Genomic DNA, 22,492 nt, shown 5'->3' on the forward strand with positions numbered 1-22,492 from the left:
TCAGGAACAAAAATCCCGTTTCTATTTGATCCCCCCTCGTATCGTACAGCATTATGTTGTTTGTGTTCCTCTACCAGCAATTCTCTCTTAAAGCCGACGATTCCAGAATCCTCTTCACCATTTTTTTCATTCTTCTTTGCCAATTGTAGAGTTAATGCAACTATTTTACATGCATCTGTTTTTGCAAATAAATTGTGAGACTTGCACAGCAGACGCAGCAAAGAACTGTCACTAGAGCGCTAGAGTCGCAAATCAGAATGAGATGTAACAGGTCATTTCAGAGCAAGCAGCAACTACGACAGACACCACGTCTAGTGTGCTTTACAAGTGAGAAACATATCCTGTGTGAGGGTGACCGTTTTTTCTGAAGTGATTTGTACCAATATGACTTTATACATTTCTTGACTTCAATAAACAGTTGAATTCCCTCCAGAGAGACTAAGATCTCCTTGGGTTACCAGCTGTGTCACTAGGAATAAAACAGTTGAGCTATCGACAACTGTCTCAGCTATCATTATTGGGAGATAAAAAGCCGCCGGTTGGTGGTTTCTTACACCTGACGACGACGGCACAAACAGCTATTGAAAGCTCAAGTGTTCTACCCGAAGTGACACAGCTGGGCAGATTTTATTCAGGCATGCCACCGCGGAAGACTAAGAACACACATCCCTCGAGTGTCAGAATTAGTGATCTTCCTAACGAGTCACCACTGTAAATAAATTAGACTAATGCTTGCACTCGGATAACATTTTGTAAGGAACAAGAAAAGTACTGGGTGATCAAAAAGTCAGTAAGAATTTGAAAACTGAATAAATCACGGAAAAATGTAGATAGAGAGGTACAAATTGACACACATGCTTGGAATAACATGGGGTTTTATTAGAACCAAAAAAATACAAAGTTCAAAAAACGTCCGACAGATGGCGCTTCATCTGATCAGAGAAACAATAGTTATCATAACAAAGTAAGACAAAGCAAAGATAATGTTCTTTACAAGAAATGTTCAATATGTCCACCACCAATCCTCAAAAATAGCTGTAGTCGAGGAATAATGTAGTGAACAGCATTGTAAAACATGTCTGGAGTTACGGTGGGGTATTGGCGTCAGATGTCTTTCAGCATCCCTAGAGATGTCGGTCGATCACAATACACTTGCAACTTCAGGTAACCCCTAAGCCAATAATCGCACGGACTGAGGTCTGGGGACCTTGGAGGCCAAGCGTGACGAAAGTGGCGGCTGAGCATACGATCACCACCAAACGACACGCACAAGAGATCTTTCATGGGGTGGGGTGGTTCTAATAAAACCCCATGTCATTCCAAGCATGTGTGTCAATTTTTACCTCTCTATCTACATTATTCCGTGGTTTATTAAGTTTTCCAATTTATACTGACTTTTTGACCACCTGGTATTTAAATCAAACTACGAGGTTTCTTGTCTCATAGATAATGCACACTAATGAATAGCAATCCGAGTGCTGTTTGAAGTACAGAGAAGATAAATGGGACACTAAAATATATACAAAGGAAGAATTTATTAACTTTCCACTATTCTTTGATCACAAATATTGTTAAAGTGTGCAACATTTTGTACCCACATTCAAACAAAAGTATACATCCACTCACTCTGTCCTCTCAAACACACAAAAACACACATATAATTTTTATAATTTTTTTTTCACAGTGTTCCGAATCGAGAGTCCACAGTTCATTTTGTCACCAGTTAAAGCTACTCCGATAACAGTCGGGCGCCCCCCACGGGACGGGTGGTGTAGGTTCCGCACCCACAGCCGCAGCCGGGTGCGCGAACTGAGATCTCTGGCGAGCTGTAGTGACAGCTCCGCACCTGGCCTTAGCGCTTTGTGCCGCCTCCACCTCCGCCCTCGCCATCGCGGGCCTGGTGCGGCATTCCGTCTCGGTTCGTGTAGGGCCCGTGGTGTCTCCTACGCAGCATCTTCTCTGGGACGCCCGGCCGCCACTTCCACGGTAGTGAGAACTCACTGTAACAGGAAAGATGAAGGGAAATAGGTCATTGCGTGTTGCACTATTATGATTTTTATAAAGAGAGAGATTTTCTGCGGTCTCACTGAAGAGCATTTACATTAGGTACAGCACTCCAAACTGCACGTGGAACACTGCATAATCCCAGTAACAGAAGACTTGCGAGGTATGCTTAAGTAACACAGTAGGCCACTCTCCTTGAAGTACGAAACCAACAGTAAAGCGACATTTCCACAGGCAATGAAAACGTGCCCACGAACAATCACAATTTCTCTTGGCAAAATTTTCAAGATTAACTGTGGGGGAATAAATATAGCAGAGCAGTTTTTAGCTCACAAAAATGGATTTCTTCTAGAAATCATTCCGGATGCAGCAAATATGCACTGAAATGTTATTTGCAGAGGACGAAGTGTCATTCGAAAAGCAAAAATGAGTGAGCAGAACCAATTTTGAACTCCTTTTGAGCTTTATTTCTTGCTATGTACGAAGTCAGATCTACATATGGAAGACATAATGTCAATGTAAATACCTTTACTTTTCAGCCATCTGATACATAAATAAGATCTCTCATATTGCAAACAAAATCTATTACAGGATGACAGACAGATATAGAAACACAATCGAAGTGCTTTGTTGGCAAAGCAAATGGTAAATATGACAGACTTGGCCGCTAGTTATTACTAGTAAACCACTGCTTATTTTTAAAGAATTGAACTATATACAACAACCAGCTTCTGATTAAATATAGTCTGGATGATCTGCACTCCAAGTTTCTCAAGCATCTCAATGTTTGACACCATATCTCCTGAACTGTGTGTTGTACGACGACATAATTTTGCAGATACATTCAGTGGTATATGTGGATACTGTGTTGTGAATAGAGTCGGTAGTGAGGAAGTAATAAATTACAATGTCATACCTGAGGATTTTTTTCATCATTTTGTGGAGGGTACAGCGAGACACAAAAATTCGTAAAGGTTTTAAATTACGTGTTCTCATTCTTAAATACTGGACGAATAAAGTCCAGGTAGTTGCATGCCTTCAGTTACACTGACTCGAGGCAAACACAGTTTCTACTTGTTAAAAGTTAATACAAGAGTGCTAAGTACGAGACCCGAGTTCGATTCCTAGTACTACCCGGGAATTTTCTTTGGTGGAAGGTCCGGAACGGACTGAACTCTAGCTGATGATGCCAACAGAGGAGCAACTTGAGTGAAAAGTAGCAGCTCCACGGTCTGGGAAGCCTCTAATGGCTGGGAGAGTTATGTGCTTAGCCCGTACCCTTCCTCACTAAATCAGAATGCTAACATTAAAAGAAGTTGACATGGTGGCCAGCTGGTCCTGAATGGCCTGTCAGGGTCAGTAGGTAGAGCTTTACATTTATGACCTATATTAATGATCAAACTTGTTTGTCAAATTTGCTGCTTGCTATCCATGGGTTTATCATCAAATAAGTGTGCAGATGTTCAAACTATGTTTGTCAAATTCACCTCACTTCTGAAGCAGCTATCACACAGTGTCTGACATAATTCTGATGCTAGTGGGAACGGCTACCAATGTAAACGAAGAATCTTTTACATTGACTTTAGAAATACATATAAAGAAGAAAACAAAACCTCTGTCCACTGAATGGTTGAAATTAAGACAGAAATGTACACATGAAAAATCTAATGGAAATATACATAACCTGTGGAAGAAACAAATAGCTTTTATTTTTCCATTTTAAACACTCCCAGTTGTATGTTGAGAATACAATACTGATTTACTTTCTTTTGACGTCTTCCTGTGTTATATGGCAGGGAAAGAAGCGGAACACCTCTAATATTTTGTTAATTCCACCACTCTTAATCATAGTTTCCATAGATGTAGAAACTAATTATACAACTGAATATGTATAGTAATAAACCAACAACAATGTCTAACAACCGGTGAAATCAGTTGTGAATTAAAATTTCCATCAAACATGTCAAACACAGCACACATTTGACAAGCACATCAAACAATGCTGCACACTGCCATATGATCTGACAAATAATTTGATTGTTTACAGGGGTCTTTAGGCTCAAGGACGCCATGCAGTCATTTGAGGCTAACATTTACAGGAAAGAAGTATTTACAGAAACTGTAATCTTTTATCATAGACAAAGAGACAGGACAGTCACTACATTTAACTAAGGAAGGAATGGGAAAAAAGGAAAATGTTACAGAGATGTCCAACAGTAGAATTGGGGGTTTGCATTGTCACACGCCTTAAAGTATATTAGGACGGAATATATTTGTTCTAATCAGAGATGAATACTTTAGGCTCGTTTTTTAGTTTTTCAAAAATCACCTTATTATAAATGGATAATCTGCTACCTGAAGACTGTGTGCTTGCCATATTTCCCACTGCCTTTGTCACCTCACAGAAGGTCCGCTCCGCTAGTACTACATACTAGAAATATTTAGACTCCTCCTGAACACCTGGCCTACATTACAGCATGAAAATTGAGACCTCAATGGGAGACAACTTACTTGGGGTGGAAGTTGATAACAGGGGCTCCAAATGCAGCAACAGGCAGCTTTTCGCCAATCTCCACATAAGTGACATCCTCCGGTGACGGCCACAGCGATGCGAGGGGATTGTCGTCGCTGCGGCGGTGCCCGCCAGACGCGCGACCGATGGGGGCGGACACAGCGCGTGCCGCCTCCTGCTGCCTTAACTTTTCCACGTGGCGCTGCTCGCGGATACGCTGTACGTCCCACCTGTCAGAACAGAATAATGTGTACTGTCATTTGCAGCACTTTCCTCGATGTACTTTGTCCCATTCTTATTCGTGGCAAGCTTTTTACCTCTCCGTCTCCATAATCATGTGATTTTAAACACTCTCAACCTCGTGGTTTTTAAAATGTAAAAGACAATATATATCCTGTAATGCAAAGTATATTGGACAAACAGGGAGAAAAAATTTGGTCTGATACAAGGAACACAAAGACACATCCACAATGAGAAAAATACGGCGAGTTAGCAGTATTTAATTGAGTGTACAAAATGGGTCAACCCTCAAAGGAAATGGAAGAAGGTTTAAAAGAAAAGAAAGAAAACATGACTCACTGGAAATGTTGTAAACAACCACTCATGAAAATTAATACAGCAGTGTTCTTAACATCCAAATGGAAGATGACAACACGAAATTCTTTAGCACCCTACAGGATTTATTTTAATGTGGACTTTGTCACTGTGCTAGCCAGAGATGACAACCACGGACATCAGTCTGCCAGTAAGAATGCTGGAAGTAAGGGAAACCAGGTGCAGAATGGAAATGATGTCGAGATTCAGGCAGTAGCTCGGGCACAGCAGCTCATCATCTGTAACACATCATCAGCGTTAAGTATCAACTGGACACACTGTGTCTGCAACTCATGATGACAACGCCTGCTGCACAATGGGCCTGTTATGGACAGAAATGGATGATTTTAGCACAAGAAGAGGACCCAGGTCCAATGGGTTTTTATTTCACGGATACTGCAAATGTGTTGTTAAAGGTTTTTAATGTTATAACCATATGTGCTGTTCGTTGATAACTTTACGATGAGAGTACTGTCTCTCAAAACATGTTTTTGAAGTGTGTTACACAAGATTAAAAGTGGCTGGATGCTACAAATGATTACCAATATCTTTGTTGCACAGTAATCAAAAAGTGTGCTTAGAAGTTTCATTACAGTAACATTTGCACCACATTATCATTATTCTGCTTACAACAAGGGAACAGATGTGAAAAATTCTGTGCTGTCGCTCTTACATCACACGCGTCTACGATATACTTGAAAACACTTTTCATCAGATAAAGGAAGTAAAAAAATTGCAAGTAAGACTGGGAAATTTTTAGGAGAAGTAGGGGCACGGGGCACTGAAGAGAATTTCTAGCACCGCAGCTAATAGCACGAGACTCATTTAAGAAATAAAAAGCAAACATCACATCTCTATTGTCGAATTAGTTTAAGTTGAGCGCAGGCGAAAACAGAAGCCATATAGAGCTCTGCCAACACTGACCCATTGTCATAGAGACGTTTACAAAATCGTGTAATGTGATCTGTTGCAGTAGGCACCCAGAGCTGCTGTGCCCAGCCCACAGCAACTATCGGGAATCTTACGGTGACTCTATTATAGATTGAGAGAATACTTTTAGTTACATGAAACAAGGATAAACGTTTCGGAAATGATACACTGCTAAACACCATACAGAGGAAGTGCTGAGTTGTGGACAGGCACAATGAAAAGACTACTAAATATTTTAGCTTTCGGCCAAAAGGCCTTCTTCAGAAATAGAAAACACACACACATTCACACAAGCACAACTCACACATCGCCACCATCTCTGGCCTGACAGTGGTTTGGAACAGCACCTGATGTGAGCAGCTATCTGGGATGGGTGGTGTGGGTAAGGAGGCATGGGATGGGGAAGAGGAGAGATAGCAGGGTAGGGATGAGTGGAGGGGCTATTGCTGCTAGCCAGAGCAGGCACGGGAGAGGATAGGACTGGTTGCAGAGTTGGAATGCTGTGCTGGGGACAGTGGTAAAGGTGGGGGAAAGACTAGTGGGCGAGTCGGCAGAATGAAGTCGCGTACAGTGGTGGAGTAGATGGAGGAAGGGGATTGACAGGTGGAGGAAAGAACAAATGATACATTGTAAGGAGATTGCCCACCTGTGCTATTTATTAAAGCTGTTGTCGGTGGAAAGGATCCAGACAGCACAAGCTGTAACTGAAGAGAAGCACAGCGGGTCGGGAAACACGTTCGGCAGCCGGGCGCCAGTTATCGCTCGGCCACAGTTTGTCTGTGGCTGTTTGTGTGGACAGACAGCTCTTCAAGTCGTCATTTGTGCGTAGAGAGCAGCACAGTGGTTGTGGCTTAGTTTGTAGATTACACGACTGCTTTCACACGTAGTCCTGCCTTTAATGATATAATGACAGAACTGGAGTAGGTGCTCGGAGGGAGTATGAAAGCAGCCACGTGATCAACAAACTTAGCTGCAACAACCGTGTTGCTTTTTCTAAGTGGTCACGACAGCCAACAAGCTGTCTGTCCACAAGAAAGACCAACACAGAGCTGTGGCCAAAAAGACAGCACGATCACCCAGTCACTGGACATGCTGTGCTTCACTTTGATGACCACTTCACAGCCTGCACCATACGGATCCCTCCTACCAATACCAGCTTTTCTGAATTGCATAGGTGGGAAGTCTCGTTTCAATACATCTTTCGTTCCTGTAACCCTCTGGCCTCAACTTTCACTGGTTCCAGTCATCTGCTAATTTATCCCATTCCCTGGTCCCACTCCAGCACTACACACACGCCTTCTATTCCACCAATGCACTTACTAGTCTTTTCCCCTTCTATGCGCCCCCCCCCCCCCCCCAATACATTGCCCCGATTCTGCACCTAGCAGACCTGCCCTGTTCTCACCACACTCCAGCAAGATCTCAAGCTCTCGCAGGCAGCACACCCTCCCCCACCCCCTGTGCCCATGTCTCCCAGTTAATCCCTTTACCCACCCCAGATTGCTGCTGATGTTAAGATGCTGTTCCAGCCCACAGACAGATCACAATGGCCGGAGACTGTGTGTGTGTGTGTGTGTGTGTGTGTAGGGAGAAAGGAAGAGGCGCAAGGTGGCCTTTTGGACGAAAGCTTAACTTTCTGGCTCAAATGGCTCTAATCACTATGGGACTTAACATCTGAGGTGATCAGTCCCCTAGACTTAGAACTACTTAAACCTAACTAACCAAAGATCATCATACACATCCATGCCCGAGGCAGGATTTGAACCTGCGACCGTAGCAGCAGCAGCGCGGTTCTGGACTAAAGTACCTAGAACTGCTCTGTCACAGCGTCCGACGCTTAACTTTTTGCCTCCACTATGTTGTGAGTAGTAATATATCCTTTTCGTAGTATTACTGTTATTCCATCCCAAACTTTCCATCGTTAGAATAAAATGTTAAAATCCTAGGGCATTGTGGCATCAACCACAAGAATACAATGATAAATTGGTCTCTCTATGTTGAGCAATGGTGAGGAGTTTGCTCTCACTGAACAGAAGATGAAGTTAAGATTTAATGTTTATAATGAAAAAAACAATGAAAGTAATAGAGGACTATTTGGAAGCGGAAGTTTGTTTTTCAAAGACAGAAAATTGGTGCAATATGATTTGCTGATGAAATACCCAATATTAAACAAGAATATAACTGTGTGCAACACAAAGACATGTGGCTATAATATGGAGGGGGGAGGGGGGGGGGGGAAGGCAAGGTATGGTTATGTACTGGTGGCAGACATATTGGAAGTAGAGTACTGCAATTGCATACCCAAGCCCACACATCGTTCACTTGACTGCACTGTACAACAGAAAGGCTGAATAAACCTTGCACAGCTCAGTGGAAGCTGCCAGACACTATCTCAACTAATGATACAGCCACCTGTGTGACTTGCAAACGCATACGAACGTGCCAAGTTGAAGTGTGTGCGCGCTCGATTCTATTCTGTAAACCTTGTGCTGTGTTGTGGCATAACTAACAATCAATTGTTTCCTTTGCTGCACGGATAGCAAGTGATGGGAAATGACAGCGGCCTGCTCGCTTGCTATGTGACTGCAGTGCTCTGGTTGGATGGCTGAATGATAAACATGGACAAGAAACTTGAGGCAAAGAACGAATTACGCCATCTCAGTAGCAAGGAAGAAATTACAGCTATGATCCCAATGAAAAATTGGTTTACATGTAAAGGTACCGCTGCCAACATCCAATTATACAAACTTCAGGGACCGATGACCCAGCAGTTTGGTCCCTTCCCTCCCTTCTTTAAACCAACCAACAAACCTCGAGATCAGAAAAAGTTTCACAAGCTATGTTTGTAGCACAGTTCTGTATCAGAGTAAAAAATTAACAACGGGGCGACAGAAATGAAACAATAAGAACCCCATGAACCGTGGTACTGCGGGAGACCTCTGAAGATTTTTGAGATGGCTTGTCAAGTAATGACTGAAGAGAGCCTGAAATGAGTCTATGGACAAAACTGCCTACTAAAGAACATACGGAATCAAAGAGAGATGATAATTGGGCAGATATTAAGACAAGATTGGATGGTAGAAGGAGAAATTGGAGGGTAGGTGGGAAGTTCAACATGGAAGGAACGTTACAGAAGAAAAAACTATTGTAACTTTGGCAGTCTTAGGTCAAGGTCCTACACAGCTTTTATAGGGACATGGGTTTACAAAAAACAGACACACAAAAAGCTTTTTACAAGGTGAACATTACACTCTACATTATGAATAGAAAACATAAGTTTATAATGAAACTACATGTAATGTCAGCTAGTCTTATCAGCTCTGCCAGCAAATATTACCGCTCTGCCCAGAAAAGCATAAGCCACCTGTCCACTTCAAACAGTATGCTTATGAAATGTGGCAAATGTGAATGGACAAAAGATGTGTCCCAGATGCCTTAAGACAGGAGCCCTGCAAGCAAGGGAGAAGATACTGGCAGAAAATTACTAATTCCAAAGGAAATAGTGATTGGGAGTGATCACCCCCATAAAAACAGCTGAATATTTTTTTCCTCAGAGGCAAATACAGATTTAACTACAGTCTTTCAGAGAGATTCCACAACTAGGGTTCCTCCAATACTATCACCTTAGTGCCCAAGCACACTCACCTTTTCCGGCGTCGTTCGTCACTCTCATAGCGCTGATGACGTTTGCTGAAAACCTCATCATCCAAGTTCTCGGTGCCCTCCATTGCGTAGCAGCTTGTGTAAACCTTGTGCCTCCAACTAGGGACCTTTAAACAATATTTACAAATTCATTGTAACATTTCTCGGTCATTTACAAAACACACATAACTTACTATTCAATATGTTCTGCACTAGAAATGCTGAAACTGTCAGGAAGTCTGACCACAACCGGTCAGCCGAAACTGGTAACTACATTTTGAAATGCTTTTGTAACTGTAATGAAAGAAGTTACCTGTGTGTTGATGATAGTCATATTTAATGAATGGACAAGGTAAACCAAAGATCTGATTCCATATTATAACGAGGCTGCAAAAGTAATGACTACATTTTGTACCATGTACACTCAAGAATATACAATCAAGATTACACTTGCAACAAGTATTTGTTGCTCGTTATTGGGTATTAATAGTTTAACCATGACAGGTAAATACATTTTTGCTATCCTAACTAGTCGAGAGCATAACCACCCTAGTGATAGTGCCATTTAAGTGGAACAGCTTTTGCCTTCTACACACTGATGAACTGTCACTACTGCTATACTGATAATGATAACAGATGAAGCTACAAGAGTTGAACTGATTGCCCACACCAAAATAATTTCAAACCATCACCACACCCTAGACAAGGGTATCTTCCGGAGTGTCCCAGGGAAGTGTGATAGCACTGTTCTTGTGTGTATATGAATGTATGCTGAGAAGCAATGCCTCCAAATTTGTTATGTAAAAACTCAAAGCTTAAATAAAACAAACATTATTGATGTTCTACATCTTTATTCTTGACAGCTATATATTTATTTCTTAACATAGTCACCCTGGCAACAAACACATTTCTCTCAACAAGAGACCAGTTTGTTGATACAATCACAATATTTGACTTTGTTGACGCAGCCACTACCCCACCTCAGCTTGCACCACCTCATCGCTATCAAAGTGAAGTGCTCGAAGATGTTCTTTAAGTTTTGGAAACATGAAAATCGGATGGGGCCAAGTGGTGTTTATATGGAGGATGACCGATGACAGTGAACCTGAGGCTTCGGATTGTTGCAGATGACGCAGTGCTCGTGTTAAGGTCTGGCACTGTCGAGGTGAAAGAGAGGGTGCACCATGTGTGGACGGCTAGAAACTCAATTACAGCAAACCGTTTCTCATGCACTGACAGTTACGTAACATATTGTCATGTTACATTCTACAATTCGGAGCCCTCTAGCAGCAGATGGTTGCAACTTGCGTCAGTGAAGTGTGGTAGACTGGGTAATATGCACGATTTGTAATCTCTCAATTGATATCGAGAATAGAATAAAAAATTTGGAGGCATTACTTTTGAGCATGTACTTACATATAAATGACGTTATGATGGGGTGAGTAGCAATCTGGAACCATTTGCTAATAATGCTGTAGTATCGTCGTTGTGAGACTGGGAGAATACGAGACATTCATTGAAAGTGTATTTGGTACAATTGCTCTAAATGTAGAAGTTAATGCAGATGAATAGGAAAATAATCCTGTGATGTTCAAATACAGTATCAGTGGTGTGCTGCTTGACACAGTCACGTCGATTAAATATCTAGGCGTAAATGTGTAACTGAATGAGCACAGAAGAACAGTAGCAGGAAAGAAGAATGGTCGACTTTGCTTTATTATGATAATTTTCAGAAAGTAAAGCTCATCTACAAGGTTTCCACTGAATGAACACTTAGGCAAACCAATCCTGAGTACTGCTAGAGCATTTGGGATTCTCACCAGGTCGGATTAAAGGACGACATTAAAGTAATTCAGCATCAAAGTAATTCATTAGCATTATGTTACTGGTAGATTCAATCATCACACAAATGTTGCAGAGAAGCTTTGTGTAACTGGAATATTTGGAGGACAGGCATTTGCAGCTGCCAATGTACATCTCTTGCCAGAACTGCGAAGACAAGGTAAGAAAAATTAGGGCTTGTACAGAAGTATATTGGCAGTCATTTTTTCATTGCTCCATCTGCGACTGGAATAGGAAACAATTTGATCGCTGACAGGAAGATATTGAAGAAATATGAAAACTACCGAGTCTACCAATAAGCGGGAAAGAAGACGAGCAATGAATGAAATGTTTCCATTACCCAGATACCACAGTGTGACACGATTTGGAGGACTACGAAATCTATCGATTCTGTCCACGATGGCTGTGTGCAGGAAAGAAACACAAGTGCTGAAACATTTCAGGCAGTAATGCAACTGTAATTGGACTCTTTTACAACACTTGTCATTTGACAATGAATATATGTGATACACAACACCTCTCCGATATAATCAAAGTGAAAAGATTAGCAAGCTATAATCAAATACAGCAAGTGACGACAAGGCAGTTATTAAAGCTGTCGACAGGTTTTCCGAGGGGCCACTCAGATCAGCCGAGGGTGCAGATGCGGTAACTCACCTCCACAGTGGTGCACTCCTTGCCGAGGCCTTCGTGCAATCTGAGCGCCGATGACAGCTCTCCGATTGTCGTCCAGTATGCTCTGTCTGTGGACAGGACATCCTTGAACGCATCACCAGACCTGCGCCGTCTCCTCCCCCCTGCCGTGCGGCCCCCGTGTCGAACGCGAAGTGCCCGCCGTCCCCGTCCGCGACTCGGGTGTCGCGAATCGCCCGACCCGCTGCGGGTAGGCGAGTGAGGTTGCGACACAGCCGAGCTCTCACCTGCAACAGAGAGTAATCCCAGTGCTGCACGGGCTTGCAAAATTAGGACTTTCAGTTTTAGCCACGGGGCGACACTGGCACGTGAAGTCGAATATCGCAATCGATCTACAGGTCGGCACAACTAGTATAAAGGTCAATACACACTACCAAATAACATCAACACTTTATATGACTTACATCAAATGGTGGCATATACATCAGAACTATTGAGAATATGGTCAATTGTCCAAATGAGACAGCTTTTGCCATTCGATGTATTTCAATTCCGTCCCGACCCACTATACCTACTACTTTGGCCTTTTACCCATTCCAAAGTGATTCTGCAATCAACATACACCTTTCAGCATTAGTACATAGCAACATTATAATTTACAGCAAGAAGAAAATGTATAGTGTATACTACTAACAGGTAGCATTCTTTCGAAATTATGCTACAGTGTATGTCACAGTATGTTTCGGGAATGGGCAAAAGATATAAAATTCTGGAACCACTAAAAGATTCAAATTATGATGTTTTAAAATGTCCACATGACGCTTTTCTTCTTCTTTTAGTTCCTGGCAGTTTGTCACAATCTGCTATAGGAGTCTACCCAAGACCATTATTACGAACTTTGCTTTAAAACTGGTTACATGTACTGTCTGCACAAACTAAGTCGACATTCAGTGGTCGGGTGCCGACGGGAGCAACTATAAAGGCATTTCCCATTTACCTTCGCTCGCATCAGCCGCCGTGCCGGGTGTGAACTTAAGTTTGCGTGGACAGTAATCACATATTCATCACTCAGTAACCAGCAATGACTTTACCAGGGCCACATACTACAGAAAAAAACCAATCTATAAAATACTTAAACGAAGAAATGCTGGAACGACAAAACAGAAATACAATTTTTAAATACAATACTTCAACTTATTGTGTTAAACTTTTAATGTAAGGTTATGGATCTTAATTGGTAGATTATGACAGCATTTTAACTTCAGCCAATAACTGTTTGAAATACTGAAAATCAAATTATTGTTGCTTCTGGAAGCCGCTAGAGAGGCAACCTACAATTGGATCTGTGCCCAATGTTAGTTGTTCAAGAATATAGATATGAAAATTACAGAAACGGATCTAACTCTGAAAAAGTTATGTAATTATCTCAATTTTTCAGCTTTCCAAATCAAATCCTTTTTATGAACAATATGGACAGATTCTCACGAAGAAGGTTTCTCGTCTCAGCTGTCTCCGTATATGTAATTGTAATTGATAAAAGGGATAGTCATAAAAATTTTAAGTATCACCTCCAAAAAGTAAAGTTACACATCAATTCTTAGTCTGTTTTGTGGTACATGTCTGGAGTCCTGGTACATACTGTTGAAATACCAATGTCGCAGGTGCGCAACATGCTGCTAAAGGTGCCCGAGCAGAATAGTGCACGCCACCTCCATTTCCTAAATAGGATGTACCAATTTCAGTGTGAACCAGGAATCCAAAAATTTTGTGACTACATGTTAAGATTATGAGGAACAAAGTGTGTTAGCTGAAGACAAGCAAATCCCGTACTCTCATTTGAGCGTCCATGGCGAAAGTGGAGACGTCGTCGTCGCCTCCCAGCACATGACACCCACGCAGCTGTGCCCCGGCCCATACGCTGACAGTCGTCTGTGTGAGAGGTCTCTGAACTATCGTGGTGTGGCGTCGCTCCGTCAGAGTCGAGTGCAGCGTCTGATACACGCTCCGCACCGAGAGATGACGGATGCCCTGTGGGCGAGGGCACTCTCGGTGAAGGTTCGCCCTCGTCCGTCCTCCTCCGCTTTGGCGGCTCCCCCTCTGCCTCGCAGGCAGCGGGAGGCGCCACCGCGAGTGTAGAGTTCGCACTGGGCACCCCATTCTCTCTCGCCGCGACTTCACGGTGCTGTAGTGGTGGCGAGTATCTCGGTTCTTCACGGTACTCTATTCTGCCTGGGAAGGGCGTACCCGGGCGATAGAAATGTTGCCGAACAGCTGGGACCGGTGCAGACACCACCTGTAAAACAGGTAAGAGAACGAAGCCGTGACTCTTACGAATGAGGAAAATAGTAGCTCCGACACTGTGTGAAAGATAAAATATCATTTGGGTAGCACGAAACTTACTGCGCTGTGACAAGGAGAGAGGCATACTTTTAATGTGATATAATTACATAACAAGATACTTGCAGATCATGCAATTTATCTTGTACCCTTTTGTTAGAGATGAAGCACGAGCTCCGGTCAGGGAAGAACATGGAAGGAAATCAAATGAACTGTCCTGGTATTTTCTTTAATCTACATATTGCCCTCCTTTGCACTAACCACAATGCATTTAGTTCAGTTGCATTGTCATTTAGTCTGCTACCGACGTCATGATGTGGAGTGTATGAAATTATGGGGTGGCACAATGAAATATATTGTGCAGAATGTTTCACACGAAACAGATGTCATACATTTAAACTTCACTCTTAAGTGCCTGCATAACCACTAAGTGCATCAATACTTTTAGTTGAATTATGGAAGATGGCAGCTGGATCAATGTTTATTTAATATAGCAATTGTGTGACTATTATTAATAAATATTGACCCACCTACCTTCTACCATGATTTAATTGGGAAATGATGTTTATTGAAAACTTGTCTCATGGGTTCATCCACATTGTCCAATCTGACTCATCATTGCTCATGTTCACCCAAGTAACTTTTTTTCTCATGACTGTCCTGCTAATTTCATCAGGTTTAGTCACTGTATAGGTCCACAAGGAATCGTATTTTTGCGGGTGTTATGATTGATGTTTTGGGGGCCATGATGGATATGCACGAAATAGTGGTCTTCGGCACGGTGATGATGTCACTGGTCAAAGCAGACTGGAGGTATCCTAGTCCCCAGTAATCCCATTCAGGCACTCTGCTGAATTTGCCGCCAACAAATTTAATAAACACAATTATTTTGAAATACTACATCAAAAATACGAATCCCTACAAGAAAGAGTACATTTTCGGAAAACATTATTGCGAAAGTTTAGAGAACTAACATTCGCCACTGACTGAGAATGATTCTACTGCAACAAAGATAAATCTTGCTTATGGACTCCAAAGACAAGACAAGAAAAATCAGGATTCTTACTAAAGCAGACAGACACTTTGCTCCATTTTCAGGAGGTACTGGAAAAGGAATGATCGGCAATGGAACAAGATACCCTCTGCCACACACAGTGTGGTGGCTGAGAATGGAAGAGGGAGAGTTGGGAGACGTGCGAGGGGGAGCGGGGTGAGGGGGGGGGATAGAGCGGGGAGAGGGAGGTCGAGGGGGGGGATAGAGCGGGGAGAGGGAGGTCGAGGGGGGGGATAGAGCGGGGAGAGGGAGGTCGAGGGGGGGGGATAGAGCGGGGAGAGGGAGGTCGAGGGGGGGGATAGAGCGGGGAGAGGGAGGTCGAGGGGGGGGATAGAGCGGGGAGAGGGAGGTCGAGGGGGGGGAGATAGAGCGGGGAGAGGGAGGTCGAGGGGGGGAGATAGAGCGGGGAGAGGGAGGTCGAGGGGGGGGAGATAGAGCGGGGAGAGGGAGGTCGAGGGGGGGGAGATAGAGCGGGGAGAGGGAGGTCGAGGGGGGGGAGATAGAGCGGGGAGAGGGAGGTCGAGGGGGGAGATAGAGCGGGGAGAGGGAGGTCGAGGGGGGAGATAGAGCGGGGAGAGGGAGGTCGAGGGGGGAGATAGAGCGGGGAGAGGGAGGTCGAGGGGGGAGATAGAGCGGGGAGAGGGAGGTCGAGGGGGGAGATAGAGCGGGGAGAGGGAGGTCGAGGGGGGAGATAGAGCGGGGAGAGGGAGGTCGAGGGGGGAGATAGAGCGGGGAGAGGGAGGTCGAGGGGGGAGATAGAGCGGGGAGGAGGGAGGTCGAGGGGGGAGATAGAGCGGGGAGGAGGGAGGTCGAGGGGGGAGATAGAGCGGGGAGGAGGGAGGTCAAGGGGGGAGAGAGCAGGGAGGAGGGAGGGGGGTGGGGGAGAGAGCAGGGAGGAGGGAGGGGGGGAGAGCAGGGAGGAGGGAGGGGGGAGAGCAGGGAGGAGGGAGGGGGGTGGGGGGGAGCAGCAGGGAGGGAGGGAGTGGGGGAGAGCAGGAAGGAGGGAGGGAGTGGGGGAGAGCAGGAAGGAGGGAGGGAGTGGGGGAGAGCAGGAAGGAGGGAGGGAGTGGGGGAGAGCAGGAAGGAGGGAGGGAGTGGGGGAGAGCAGGAAGGAGGGAGGGAGTGGGGGAGAGCAGGAAGGAGGGAGGGAGTGGGGGAGAGCAGGAAGGAGGGAGGGAGTGGGGGAGAGCAGGAAGGAGGGAGGGAGTGGGGGAGAGCAGGAAGGAGGGAGGGAGTGGGGGAGAGCAGGAAGGAGGGAGGGAGTGGGGGAGAGCAGGAAGGAGGGAGGGAGTGGGGGAGAGCAGGAAGGAGGGAGGGAGTGGAGGAGAGCAGGAAGGAGGGAGGGGGTGGGGGAGAGAGAGCAGGAAGGAGGGAGGGGGTGGGGGAGAGAGAGCAGGGGAGGGAGGGACTGGGTGGTGTGTGTGTGTGTGTGTGTGGAGAGGGAGGGAGGGAGGGAGGGAGGGGGGAGTGGGGAGGGAGGGGTGGAGGGAGGGAGGGAGGGGGGAGTGGGGAGGGAGGGAGGGAGGGGGGAGTGGGGAGGGAGGGGTGGAGGGAGGGAGGGGGGAGGGTGGGGGGAGGGAGGGAGGGAGGGGAGAGAGAGAGAGGGGGGGGTGAAGAGAAAAATGGGCAGTTTTATTCGGATTATGTTGCAATTTTGGAAGTGGTGGCCATGTGAGGTTATGGCTACTGAGTGCACATAGTAGCAGGTTTAGATAAACTGTCATTAGCCTTATTTCGATACGTCCATTAATTGCCGAGCTATGACAACTGAAGTGAACCCATGCACCTGCTGTTACAGACAATCAAAATGTTTTAAAAACAATGTGTACTGGTGAAATTTTGCTACACACTTTAAGATCTTTACAGTGACATTTCAACAAGCAGTTGATCGAGTGTTTGTAGGTGACCATGTGAGTCGCAAGCTGTGCTATGAGTGGTTTCAGAATGTACAAAATGACAGAATTTTTTGACTACGAAGGCATTTTCCATCAATAATTTGCACCACTTGATCAGGTGGTTAAGAAGAAAGTCTAGCAAGGCACTATAGTGCACTTGACTAACTCGGTACTCAGGAGGGGAAAAAAATTGGAAGTCGTGTCACAACAATACTTCGGCCCACATATTGCTCCTTGTCTCCAGCTATCTGGCAAAACATCAGACATCTGTTTTTACCCATCCACCCTCTGTTCTGAATATAGCCCCACTAGACTTTTTTATATTTCCCAAACTTAAAACCACATTAAAAGGACAGAGGAGATTCAGAACAGCATGACAAAGAGACCTGGGTTCGTGTCAAAGTGTATTCCAGGAGGCATTCTAAAAATGGAAGAAAAATGGAGAATGGTGTACTGCAAGACAAGGGAACAACTTTGAGGGGACAGTGCTTAAAATACAGTACAGTGAGAATAAAGATATTTTATGTAAAGATCCATCTTTTTTGAAGACACCTAGTATCTGGAAAAAAGTCAAATATTTGTGGCAACCTAGATTATAAATACAGTTGTTGCCAGTTTAATTTGTAGAAAATCAAGCTGGCTGTTAGGTCCAACACAAACAGATAATTCGTGATATATCTGGACAAACAGGGCCCTAAACTTATTTGCTTCCTTGATGTCACCTACTGCCTGTAATAAAACCTCATTAATGAAATTCATCAACCATCAATGTAGGTGCAGCTTCACATAAGTGTCAAACACTGATTACCTCGCAGTGTGTGAAACAATGAATTTGGCAGCACAGATTGGGGACAGGGTGGGGGTTGGGGGAGAGAAAGAGCAGTGGAAACTTACTTAAGGGTGGACGTACATTTAGGATTAAGTACCAGCAATACTCACCGATTCTGGCGAGGAAGGCAGCACATTTGGTTCCAACTTGGGAACGACAAATGTACTTTCAAATGATGGCACAGGAGGGGAACGCTCAGCAATATTATCTACAGGTGGCATTAACCCATCTCGTTGTTTGTGAAGGTTAACACGACGGTCCATGCGCTCCAACCTTTGCCGGAGCTGTAAACAGAAAGTCTTTCTTCAATAAATTGACACCTGAGTGTTGTTAAGTCACATTGCCCCTCTCTCTTTTCACATTTTCCACTGGAGATGTATGTACCCAAACCAAAATGTTCGCCACAATACTTGTCGGATGTTTCTGTATAATATAATACAACATTTTTTATTGCAATCTACATTATAAATAAAGAAATCATACTTAAATTATGCAAATGTTATGTCGACAGATTCTGTAAAGAGTTGAGATGGATAAACTAATATAAATGTATTCATTTGTCATGTATTAACTATGGAATGTTGTCAACAGTGCAGCTTTTTACCACTATTACCATGTCACAATTATTTTCACTGCCTTTGCCAACCCATGACTAAACTGTCACCTTTTAACGTAGGCCTCTGACTGCATCACAGGTAAATCTGCCAATAAAAGCCAAAAGGGGGTGTGGTTACCTGCACACACCATTGTCTGCACATTGCATCCAATGGTGCCACCACAACAGATATTCGAAGACCTCTCAAATAAGTAAGATTCACACTGTCGCCTCCCAGAGAAGGTCCACATGTACCTTTAACAGGAATAACAAATACTGCAATAGGCTGTAGCTAATTACAGAAACCTAATTAAAAAAATGGTTTTTGTTGGTTAATATTACACATTACACTACATTTATTGAACAAAGCTGCAAGTTGTAAGATATGAAACTAGTATCTGACTGCTCACTGATTTCATGTCTCCTACATGTTCCCATCACCTCAATTACGAAGCTGTGACAACGCCCGCCACTGGAGTCTTTTCCATATATACCTAGTAACTGTGTTGTTCTGAGTCTCACACGAATATTCCTGTAATAAATTCTGGATGACAAATTTTCATACATGCCTTAGATTTGTGAGTGAAAAGGCAATCGGGCTGGCTGGATGCTGTAACATCTAGAGAATTAACATGCATGTATATGACAACTGACAAGTATTAGTCAAATAAACAACACTTACATTGTATGTGTACAGTGCCCCAGGTGTGATACGCCAGTCTGATAATCGTTTATTATATCTTCCAACCAGTAAAGCTGACATGCTGACTACGTATACAAATTGTGTATTTCACACAGTTGCTTTTATGTTATCTGTAGTTAAAAGGTGTTCAATGTAAAAGTTCGCATTTGGTGGTTGCCTGAGAAACTTGAATACATATTGCACACTCGCCTTTATCCAGCAGATAGTTTGCGACGCTTTTCAATTTACTTCGAAAATAAAGTCTGGCGGAAAGCAAGGAACCAAAATGTGCAATGGGTATCCAATGCTTGGAGCTAATTGAATTGCAAGTCAGTGTTAGATTCCTGAGCACTTGTCTCCAAATACTTTCATTACTACGAAAAGATTATACTGCTCATGCTAGCCGAGTAGATCATTAATCTAATTTTAATTCAAAAGAAATCTATGAACTGTCATTGTAAACAAATGTGTTCCCGCCCAGATTACATTTTCTGTTTTAAGCCTGAAAACTATCACAACTAAATACCAACAGCAAAAATGCAACTCAATAAAAACTGAAATCTAGTATATTTCTGATCGGTGTTTCGCTCCTGAAAAGAACAATAAACGGGAAGCAACAATGTACAGGATGTGTGAACAAAAGAACCATTTTAAATTCTGATTTCCCAATTACTCTGTAGTTAAGTATACGCGGTAAGTTTGCCTACGATTCTATCTTAAACCAAGTAATCTCAGTACCTTCACGCGGTACTATCAGTTACGGGTGCACTTATAAGCGGGAAAATGAAGATGCAACACGAGACGCTAATAACTTAATAGGAACTAAAACAAAAACATAAACAAGGTGCTGGTGGTTAGCTTCAAGTCATTTTCCAATACACTACCGTTAACCGAAATAAAAACAAAATCTAATGTAATGCATTCGAAACAAAACAAAGCCAATTTCCACTTTCAAAACATTTTCAGCTAGTGACACAACTGGTAGCCATAATGTAAACAATTTCACCGCGCTATCTAAAGCAAAACTAGTACATTTAGGTCATCATTGAGATTCCGGCTGTAATGAAAGTACAATCCACACGCCCCCTCATTTATATAGCGATCATAACAAACGCTTGTCGTGGGATTTAGAGCGCGTAACGACTGGTACGGCAGCTACAGCAACGGTCCCTACAGGCGACTCGCAGAACTGCGGAAGAGAAACAGCGGAAGGATGCTTCCATTTTCACAATTGAAACAAAAAAAGTTAAAAATTATGTAATTTAACAAGTATCATTGTAACTCACCGTTTCATTTTCTTGACGCAACGATGAAATTTGTTTATCCTTCGTTACCAATTGTTCCGATTGTTGCTGTATGAGATCGAGGTGCAACAGCAAAAGATCCTTCAAATGTTTGACTTCCAGATTTTCCCTTTGGACAACAGTTCCCTCAGTCAAACTCGCATACATATGGTCGAAATCACAGGGATATATTATACCAGCTTTGGTGTCTTCAGTAACAAAATTGTCCACTTGAACGGGCTTCGTACACGAGATATGATCGCGTATGGCAGCGACCATGTTCACGGATGGATCTGTCGAAAAATCACCGACAGCAGTCTTATCGCCGTTCAACATTGGCAGAGGATTTGACATCTTCACACTATTATCATGTAGCAGGCCTACCCACCCGATCCTTTTCGCAACACTTCGAATACAGCGTGGCCCACATGAAAAATATTAAACGTCTGTTCATCGATTAAGTCGCACCTCAATCGGTCTGACTGCCTACAAACTTTAACTACTAACACACATTACCGCTAGGTGGCAACACGTACACATCAGTCGCGTCGCATTTGACCGTTCAGGTATTAATAACTATAATAAAACGAACACTGCTTGTACTGGCACTTCTCACGAGAGCTTAATTTAATATTGTACACCATAATGCAGTGTTTAAACCACCAGTAATCTTCTTCATATTACTAATTACGGTGCATCCGACATATTGAAAACTGAACAGTTTGTCTGACCGCCGCCAGAGGGTAGCAGATTCGGCAGTGTTGCCTACTCCTACCACACAGACGCAGTCACAAAAACCGCCATCTTGTTCACACTGAACATTGGCGCGTTTTTCAAATGTCAATGTGCTCAGGTCAGACCAACTACGCCGTTTCACTTTCTCTGTGCCGTTACATAAAAGTTGCACATACAGTTTATATATTGAATTTACATTAATATCACCGTAAATGTACTACTGGTGAACAAGAGAAGCGCTGTTTAATTACTTATTGTTAAAGATACTGTTTTATGGATCTCTCTACCTCAACTATAGATATCCCCCAAATGACAATGTTCGGAACGGAAATAAGACGTTATGTGCTGGATGCGAGTACAATGTGTACCATGATGGTTGATGAAACAGTGCACTTACAAATTCAGGAGACCTTTTATGAATACCATACTATGAGCAAATCACTCTGTTACACCTTACAGTATAGTAAACATAATTTTATGAAGTAAAATTTGATACGCAGACGACAGAAAATTTTTTTGGACGTCAGTGCATGTAGTAAATGACATTACACCAATGGAGCCTCAATTTGACGAGGAAATACAATGGCTAGTAAAGCTAGAGAATAATGCAGTGGGGCACATGATTACTTGCCATGATATAAATCTTCCACAAATAGTATTTACATAAATATGTGGATTTTCAGCAAATTACACATTTGTTGAAAATTTGAGACTTTTTTCTAACAATACAGATAATTTTTTTATTAACATGATTGGGATTTGTTGATGGCATTTGACAGCTTCTAGAAATAGTACTATAACGATACAATTGTCATATGCCCAGTTTCAAATTAATTTAAAACAACTAACAAAATGTGACAACTGGGAAAAACAGAACACTAGAAGGAAATGCATTGTACTGGCAAGACTCCTTCACATATGGCAC

General features: G+C 43.2%; 1 protein-coding gene across 4 annotated transcripts; it reads right to left on the reverse strand.

Annotated features, from left to right (window-relative positions):
• Positions 1–1,516: 1,516 nt before the first annotated feature.
• On the reverse strand, positions 1,517–21,548 carry LOC126212855 (male-specific lethal 1 homolog). Of its 4 annotated transcripts, none has more exons than XM_049940293.1 (8): positions 21,221–21,548; positions 20,836–21,125; positions 18,383–18,556; positions 13,988–14,450; positions 12,182–12,444; positions 9,686–9,810; positions 4,516–4,746; positions 1,517–2,000 (listed from the first exon to the last, which is right to left on the reverse strand). In XM_049940293.1, the coding sequence occupies exons 2-8, from the start codon at positions 21,109–21,111 to the stop codon at positions 1,853–1,855; spliced, it is 1,680 nt and encodes a 559-aa protein (XP_049796250.1). In that variant the 5' UTR covers positions 21,112–21,125; positions 21,221–21,548; the 3' UTR covers positions 1,517–1,852. The 4 variants fall into 4 exon arrangements, with proteins under 4 accessions (XP_049796250.1, XP_049796252.1, XP_049796249.1 ...); XM_049940295.1 differs by lacking the exons at positions 20,836–21,125; positions 21,221–21,548 and adding exons at positions 19,550–19,680; positions 19,760–20,787; XM_049940292.1 differs by having other exon boundaries at positions 20,836–21,548.
• Between the last annotated feature and the right edge of the window lie 944 nt (positions 21,549–22,492).

The sequence above is a fragment of the Schistocerca nitens genome, chromosome 11, assembly GCF_023898315.1.
Source record: "Schistocerca nitens isolate TAMUIC-IGC-003100 chromosome 11, iqSchNite1.1, whole genome shotgun sequence".
Classification (NCBI taxonomy): domain Eukaryota; kingdom Metazoa; phylum Arthropoda; class Insecta; order Orthoptera; family Acrididae; genus Schistocerca; species Schistocerca nitens.